This window comes from Myodes glareolus, unplaced genomic scaffold (genome assembly GCF_982192425.1).
Source record: "Myodes glareolus unplaced genomic scaffold, mMyoGla1.1 HAP1_SCAFFOLD_159, whole genome shotgun sequence".
NCBI classification, from domain to species: Eukaryota; Metazoa; Chordata; class Mammalia; order Rodentia; family Cricetidae; genus Myodes; species Myodes glareolus.
The window spans coordinates 55,963-65,000 of NW_028263309.1; the positions used below are offsets into that span (position 1 = coordinate 55,963).

The window sequence follows — 9,038 nt, forward strand, 5'->3', positions numbered from 1 at the left end:
GCCCGATGACATCGTCAGTCCCTTCTCTGGAAATTCTACCGTATCCCGGGGAGCTCTCAGAATCTTGTGATGTCACTTGTGTCCTAGAAACGCCAACGGTCCTCAAGACACACTCTTTCAGTGCCTGTAAGACTCCTCGCTTCTAGACATGTCGTCTAGACTGATGAGTTTACTTGGGAGAGAGAACGGAGATCGTGAGGAGGCCAGAGTGAGGGAAGAAGAAAGCTGGCCCCAGATCTCACAGGGAACCATGGAGAAATCAGTGGTCCTGGGAAGACAAAGTGAGTTAGTTCCCCACTAGCAGGGACTAGAGAGATTGCTGGATGTGGTGGTCTTGAGCCTTCCAGGGCTAGGGTTCAGGAACTGGGGGTTTTCTGGGATGTTTCTCTGCGTCCCTAAAGGGCCAACGCACATCCAAGATGCACAGTAGTTGATTTGACAAAGTCAGGAATTGACAAGGATGTAGCCTTTTGCTGGAGATGCTCTTCACACTGAGTGTGGAAGGGATCAGTGAGATTTCAATACCGGCACTGCACATCGCCCCCCCCCCAACTCCTTTTTGTTGTGTACCAGTCATAATAGGAAAAGGGGAGTTGTGCTCCGCCCAAGCCTTGTTTTACCATGCTTTCTATCACAGCCATTATTAGCAGGGTTGAAGCATCAACCTAAGGTTTCTGGCATCCCAGTTATGAATGACACCCTGGTCTTCAGTCCAGTCTGAGAGCTCTTTAGAGCCAATGGATGAGAGAGTGGGACGAGATTGCAATTTTTTTTCTTGCTTCTTCTTCTTTTCTCTTTTTCCTTCCTTTCTTTTCTTTTTTGCGTTGTTTTGTTTTGTTTTTGAAGAAAGGGTTTCTCTGTGTATCTTGGGCTGTCCTAAAACTCACTCTGTAAATCATGCTATCCTTGAACTCACAGAGATCTGTCTGCCTCTGCCTCCCTGAGTGCTGGGATGAAAGGCATGCACCCACCACCACACACCACAGCCCGGCTGAGACTGCAATTTCTGTGAGTGGATTTCCTATCTGTGAGTGGTTTTCATATCTGTGAGTTTAAGGAAAGCCCTTCATCCTTCCTTAAACTTGAGTGCAGGAATAATTCATCTCTCACTCTTCATGGGAGTGAGTGTCTGCTCTTGCATTGAGGGCTCCCCTGGGTGAACCCCAGTTCTCAGCATCTCTAGCCCAACCTGTCACACGTTGATCACACATTTGAAAACTTGGGAGTAATTTTCATCAACTATGGGACTCACTTTGTTCTGACAGGACACACACTCACAATCTCTCATCACACACACATAGTGTAACAACTTTGTGGTTCCTCCATCATGTGCTTATTGTTGTCAGGGAACTGAAAGCCCACCAGCCAGCCTGCACCATCTTTCCTTGTTTCTCGGTTTGTTTATATATTCTCTCTCTCTCTCTCTCTCTCTCTCTCTCTCTCTCTCTCTCTCTATTTAAAAAAATATTTATTTTTATCTTATGTGCATTTGTGTTTTGATCATGGCTCTCAGGTCCCTGGAACTGGGATTACAGACAGCTGTGAGCTGCCATGTGGACATGTGGATGTGGATACCGGGAATTGAACCGAGGTCCTCTGGAAGAGCAGTCAGTGTTTAACTGGGAAACAATCTCTGCAGCCCAACATGGAGAGTCTACATAGTCCTGCCTGGAAAACATGACCTTCAGAGTTCACAGAGTTCACTTTGCCCCCTGAGTAAAGGTGTTGTGCTTCCTTTTAATGTATAGCTTGTTTTGTGTGTGTGTGTGTGTGTGTGTGTGTGTGTGTGTGTGAGAGAGAGAGAGAGAGAGAGAGAGAGAGAGAAAGTTTCATTATGAAATCAAAAGTCAATCAACAACAGTGAACTTTTTATTTATTGTTTGTTTGTTCATAGTTTATTTATTTATTGACAGTCAGTCCAGAATGATCCTTGCGAAAAGATATCCATCATGACTTTCCCTTTCAGGAGGGAGCTTTCTGGTAAACTATGAAGCCACAGTTTCTCAAGTGCCTGCTTCCCACAAGTCCTTTTCCCAAGGTCAGGCATTCTCTTTTGAGGAACTCTCAGGTCCTGACATTAACATATGACTGGCGGCTATTGTCAAGGCCAACACTGTGGCTACACTCACTCCTCAGCCCTTCCCTGACCCGACCTGACCTGACTTGAGAAGCCACACCCCATGCCAGTCACAAGCCCCTCTTCATCTAAGTAACTAAACAGCATAAAATGTGGAATCTCTTCTCAATAAAATGCTGCTGCTGGCAGCCATTCGATGAATTCATTCTCAGATCTTGTCTTTACAACCTCTTTGGGTCACCCACCGAAAGCAGGAGTCAGGAGGTCGCTGTCCAGCAGGGTCGACTTCTTTCCAAGTTGCAGTCAGTCTGATCTCTGGGCAAAGAGAAAAGAAAGCAATTGCTTTCTACTGGAACCGTTTTAATAGTATTCTAATGAATTAATAGTCAGCTATTCCCAGCCTTATTTACCACTGGATGACCAGCAGGCGCCTTCCTCTCACCACACTAGCCCCCTTGTCTCCCGGCCCCATCTGTACATGTCACGCACAGAAGGGGAAATAAAGAGATGAGCAAACAAGTAGACTTCTTGAAAAAGTAAGGAACTGGGGCTGGAGAGATGGCTCAGAGGTTAAGAGCATGTCCAGAGCTTCTGAGTTTGATCTGGTGATCTCTTCTGGCCTGCAGACATATATACAGAATAACTAATTAGATAGATAGATAGATAGATAGATAGATAGATAGACAGACAGACAGACAGACAGACAGCTAAATGGATGAATGGATGGATGAATGAATGAGTGAATACATAAATAAAAAATGAAACAATTCACAGAATTAACCTGTCATAACAATTTGCAAAACCTCTCCAACACCTGGAAGTTGTTACATGACTCGTGGAAGATCTGTGATAAGAAATCTTTGTGTGTGTGCTCCAAATTTGAAGATATTGGCTATCCTGTAAATAGATCCCTCGTTTCGGTCAAATCTGTCTGTCTGTCCACCCTGGGGGAGTATTTTGTGACGTTCACGCAGAAAGGCAGGGGAATTGCGAGTGATGTAGCACTTTCGTTCTCAGTCATTAGATGTAACTTTGCAGTAGTCCTTGGACCTTAAAGAGGTTGCTGCTGTGTGTGTTCCTTTGCACCTAATGAAATAGTGTGGCAGTTACCTACCTACTCTTTCAGTACAAATAGTCTATATTGTCAACTGACTACACGATGGCAGTGCCTGGGATTCTCTGTAGCGAATCCCTTAGGCAAATGCAGTTCAGACTTGCTCAGTACTACCAAGTTTGAAACAGGTCATGAGGGAAGCTCTCCCAGCATGAGACAAGTTGGGCAACAGAAACCTTAACAGATGATCTCATGCATTGAGCCAAATACTTCCCTCGTTAAAGTAGGTAGGTAGGTTGTCTCCCCCACCCCCAATTCTGTTTCGGGATTAAGGTCTGTCTGAGAATCCGTGATCAAGGAAAGCCAATGCAAAATCCCCAGGGCAGGGTTTGAAACCACAGAGAGAGGGCGGCGTGTCGCTTACTGTTCTGCTCAGCCAGCTTTCCTCTATGGCCCAAGCTCACATGCCCAGGGATGGCACTACTTACCACCTTCCAGAGGAGTGAAACCTCCTAAATCAGTTAGCCACATGCTAGTGTCAGCGGAGTCACGTCCGGAGTATGATTTGGCTTTCGAGTATGACTTCTTCCTTGGTTCTGTCACCCGAAATCCTACTGCTCTGACCCCCAGAGACACAGCCAATAAACCCTCTTGCTTTGAAAGCCAAAGGGTGAATCTAGATGCTGCTGTTGTTTACAATGAAGACCAAAGGGAAGTCATCCCAGTTCCTCCCGTTTTTTCCCACCACAGGCTACACGGAATAAGCAATACTCTTGGAAGCAGGTGTGGACCATCCCAGCCCAGTAAGAAAAAGGCTCAGCTGCACCGCAGAGCCTGGCACTCTCAGACAAACAACAGCTAAAGCTTTAACTCAGGAAACAGATGTATGTCCTGGCCTAAGACCCTTTACTGGGCCCTAAGGGAGACTGACATGCCTCAGTCGATATAAGAGTTCTTGTTCCTTCCTTCACTCCCTAGCAGCTAGCTACCTCAGGTACACTCTTCTACTAAAATCTATACAAGAATCTTCACCTGTTACATCATTTAAATAAAATTACCACTTGTAGGGAAAAAAGAAAGCCAGAGATATAAGCGTCATGGTTTTAAGGTTTTAAAATGTGTTTTAAAAATTGTAAAATTCTGCTCCAAACAGCGGTTGTTCTAAATGTTGATTAAAAATGAGACTGCATCATAATGAAGTAGACTAGGGAAAGTTACTTCAGAAGTGTTGCATCCCCAGAGTGACAGGGGCATCAGAGCTGCCGTGCTATCTATCTATCTATCTATCTATCTATCTATCTATCTATTGCGTATACAACAGTCTACTTCCATGCATGCCCACAGAGCAGAAAAGTGCGCCACCAGATCTCTTTCTTTCTTTCTTTCTTTCTTTCTTTCTTTCTTTCTTTCTTTCTGGAAGAGCAGCCAGGGCTCCTGACCTCTCAGCCATCTCTCCAGTCCCACTGCTGTGCCTTTACAGATGGCAAAAACAAGGAATGATGCACTGTGTGTTCCTAACAATAGAGAATGCATCGTAAGGATTTCATTTTAAAGTTGACCGCTTTAGAATGAGACTTAATGAGAAGCTAGCATGGAATCCTCTCAAAAATAATTCACCATCCACCTTATCTCAGCCCAACACAGTCTCCACCAGCATTAGACTAACTAACTAACTAACTTAATGACCTCCAACCCTGTAGGATGTTTTGGGTCAAGTTTTGTCTGAGTTTTTTTTTTAAAAAAAAATTGCCAGGCGGTGGTGGCTCACACCTTGAATCCCAGCACTCCACTTGTGAGTTTGAGGCCAGCCTGATCTCCAAGAGCTAGTTCCAGGACAGGCACCAAAAGCTACAGAGCAACCCTGTCTCGAAAATCAAAAAGAAAAAAAAATGTGTGCTGTTCTAGAAAATGCCCTTTCCCTCTGAACACGGCCCCTCCACACAGCTCTGACAATGCGGGAAGATGCAGAGAGCCCAGTTGGTCCCTCGGCCTGATGTGTCTGCCTCCGTGCATTTGCAACAGCTGTTCTGGGGCTGAGGGGTAGCTATTCATCTCTTGCCACTCAGAGTCAAATTCCCTTCAGTTTAGCCTTCCCTAAGTGCTTGTTCACTTCAGAGGACTCAACCCTCATCCTCCATATCATCCTGGAATAATTTGTTGGCAGGCTTTATTTCTCATATTGCTGAGTATGAATATCTGTTCATAAGAGCAAGGGCCATTTCTGAAAAAAGAATGAGTGTTCAGCCAACTCCCCATGGGTGGAGGGAGTCGTGAAAAAATTTTAATGAACCAAAGAGAGAGAAATTTCTGGTTTTGGAAAGAGGAGATACTGAATGGCTTCCTCTGTGGTGTCACGAGACAGACTCTTGGAAAGCAAACCTCAGCTTGCACTCAGTCAGTTCAGGGAGAAATAGTTGCAAGGAGGTAAAGGCCCATGCCCGATGACATCGTCAGTCCCTTCTCTGGAAACTCTACCGTATCCCGGAGAGCTCTCAGAATCTTGTGATGTCACTTGTGTCCTAGAAACGCCAACGGCCCTCAAGACACACTCTTTCAATATCTGTAAGACTCCTCGCTTCTAGACATGTCGTCTAGACTGATGAGTCTACTTGGGAGAGAGAACGGAGATCGTGAGGAGGCCAGAGTGAGGGAAGAAGAAAGCTGGCCCCAGATCTCACAGGGAACCATGGAGCAATCAGTGGTCCTGGGAAGAGAAAGTGAGTTAGTTAGTTCCCCACTAGCAGGGACTAGAGAGATTGCTGGACGTGATGGCCTTGAGCCTTCCAGGGCTAGGGTTCAGGAACTGGGGGTTTTCTGGGATGTTTGTCTGCGTCCCTAAAGATGCACGGTAGTTGATTGTACAAAGTCAGGAATTGACAAGCATGTAGCCTTTTGCTAGAGATGCTCTTCATTCACGCTGAGTGCCGAAAGGGGTCAGTGAGATTTCAATACCAGCGCTGCTTATCGCCCCCCCCCCCCACTCCTTTTTGTTGTGTACCAGTCATAATAGAAAAAGGGAGAGTGAGTCGTGCTCCGCCAAAGCCTGATTTTACCATGCTTTCTATCACAGCCATTAGCAGGGTTGAGGCATCAACCTAAGGTTTCTGGCTTTCCAGTTATGAATGACACACTGGTCTCCGGGTTCAACCTGAGAACTATTTAGAGACAGTGGGTGAGAGAGTGGGAAGAGACTGCCGTTTTTTTCTTTTTTCCTCTTCTTTTGTCTTTTTCCTTTCTTTTCTTTTTTCTGTGTTGTTTTGTTTTGTTTTTGAAGAAAGGGTTTCTCTGTGTATCTTGGGCCATCCTAAAACTCACTCTGTAAACCAGGCCATCCTTGAACTCAGAGAGATCTGCCTGCCTCTGCCTCCCCGAGTGCTGGGATGAAAGGCATGCCCCCACCACCACACACAGCCTGGCTGAGAACGCTCCGGGTGTCCTGGGCCGTTAGTAAGTGAGGATGGCTTTGTGTGTGTTGTGAATCTTTATGATGAATCTTTATGTCCTATGCTTCAATGACATGAGTCTGAAGCATCAAGCAAGCGAGTTTGGCACCCACCCCTAGACTACCAGGCTTCTTCTGAGAGCACATGGCTGAGGTCTCTGAATAAGGCTTAGAAAGCTTTGCCCTGGAAAGCAGGTAACGTCTGAGAGACACACACTCTAGAAAGAAGGGAGGATCGACTAATACCCACAGAGGGGGAGACTCAAGTCAGAACCCGCTCGGACAAAGTCTCATCTTTCAGTCACTTCCCGAGCCAAGGAAGAAAGGAAGGACCACAAAGATCTCTCCTTTTGTGTCCTTTGCACACTCTTCTCTCGCTCCGATGGACATTGTGATTCAAGTGGGCCTCGTCCCCCTTTTCCAAGGCATGTTCATTGTGGCTCTAGATCAAGGAATCTGATTTTTGTCGTGTGGCATACTCTATCTCCTCGTTATCTATGACTGAGAATTTTGATGTCTCACAAGTTCATCACACATTTGCAAACTTAGGAAGACCGAAATGAATTCTGCTGAAGTTTTGGGGTAATTTTTATGAACTACGGGACTCGCTTTGTTCCGACAGGACACGCACTCACAATCTCTCATCACACCCACATAGTGGAACAACTTTGCGGTTCCTCCATCATGTGCTTATCGCTGTCAGGGAACTGAAAGCCCACCAACCAGCCACCAGCACCGTCTTTCCTTGTTTCTCAGTTTGTTCGTATATCGACATGAAGCATCTCTCTCTCTCTCTCTCTCTCTCTCTCTCTCTCTCTCTCTCTCTCCCCCCCCCCCCTTGGAACTAGGATTACAGACAGCTATGAGCTGCCATGTGAATAGAACCTGGGTCCTCTGGAAGAGCAGACAGTGCAGTCATTGCTGAACCGATAAACTATCTCTCCAGCCTGACATAGCCTTTAGGTACATAGCCCTGCCTGGAAAACATGAGTTTCAGAGTGCACTCTGTCCCCTGAATAAAGTTGTAGGAAATAGTGTCTATTTATCGTTTTTATTCTCTTTATTGTTTTGTGGTTTTTTTTTTTTTTGACAGGGTTTCTCTGAATCTGGAACATGTCCTGGAACTTGTTCTTGTAGACCAGGCTGGCAGCCTCAAACTCTGCCTCCTGAATACTGGGAATAAAGAGGCCTGTATTTAATATACAAATTAATTTAAAATTTCACTCAAGTGTTTATGTGTGTGTGTGTGTGTGTGTGTGTGTGTGTGTGTGTGTGTGTGAGAGAGAGAGAGAGAGAGAGAGAGAGAGAGAGAGAGAAAGTTTCATTATGAAATCAAAAATCAATCAACAACAGTGAACTTTTTCTTTATTTGTTTCCTTACTTTATTTCTTCATTGACTTACATTGGAAGAGTTAGTCAGTACAGAATGATCAGAATGGTAGGGTATCCTTGGGAAAAGAGTAAGAAGATATCGTGAAAGTCTATCATGAAAGTAAGATGATATCATGAAGATATGTCGAAAGTCCCTTTCGAGAGGGAGAGGGAGCTTTCCGAGTCCTCCCCCCCCCCCCCCCGCCCCGCCTGCTTTCCAGAAGTCCTTTCCCCAAGGTCAGACATTTTTTAGATAAGCAAGGGTCTCCATTCAACCCCTTTTGAGGAACTTCAGGCCCTGACATTAACATATGATTGGAGTCTATCGCCCACTCTTCAGCCCCTCCCTGCCCTGACAGGACCTGAGAAGCCACACCCCACCCCACCGCAGTCCACAGGCCCCTCTTTACCTCACAACTACAGCACAAAATGTGGAATCTCTTCTCCATAAAATGCTGTCTGCAGCCATTCTACAAATTCATTCTCAGATCCTGTTCTTCCAACCTCTTCGGGGGGGGGGGGGTCACCCACCCAAAGCAGGAGGAGGTCTCTCTCTCTGTGTGTCCAGCAGGGAGGGACATGTTTCTTTCCATGTTTCTTCTTTTCTATGTTGCCGTCAGTCCAGATGTGCTGGTATATGGTCCCAGAGATCTCTGAACTGAGAGAGAGAGAGAGAGAGAGAGAGAGAGAGAGAGAGAATTGCTTTTTATTGGAACAGTTTTAGGGAATCTGATCAGCTATTGCGCCCAAACCTGCGCCTACCCAACATCAAATTTCATTTCAAATCAAATTCCAACATCAAATTCACAACATCAAATTCCATTTCAGTAAGATGGAGGCCAGCCAGCATATTCTTAGCCAGTTATGTTTCCAGGACAGTCAGGAGAGGAGAGGAAAGGAAGGAAGGAAGGAAGGAAGGAAGGAAGGAAGGAAGGAAGGAAATAATCGATCTAAAAGAGAGTAAGTGTTTTTTTTAAAAAGTAAATTATAAAAATAAAGAATAATAAAGTAAGAAAATACATACATAAAAATACAGATAAATAAGCAAAGAAAGACTGAATAAAAGAGTGCATAAAAATAAATGAAAAAAACAG

The 9,038-nt window shown here is 45.2% G+C and overlaps 1 protein-coding gene across 1 annotated transcript in view; it reads right to left on the reverse strand.

The window, feature by feature from the left end:
• Window positions 1–1,856: 1,856 nt before the first annotated feature.
• Window positions 1,857–9,038, reverse strand: part of LOC148117044 (uncharacterized) — a 22,149-nt gene continuing 14,967 nt past the window's right edge. The window contains exons 2-3 of the mRNA XM_087903246.1: window positions 8,355–8,602; window positions 1,857–2,392 (exon numbers count right to left, since the gene is read on the reverse strand). Of these exons, the coding sequence (XP_087759372.1) occupies window positions 8,362–8,602 (241 nt within the window). The 3' untranslated portion in view covers window positions 1,857–2,392; window positions 8,355–8,361. The remainder of the gene's footprint in view (window positions 2,393–8,354; window positions 8,603–9,038) is intronic.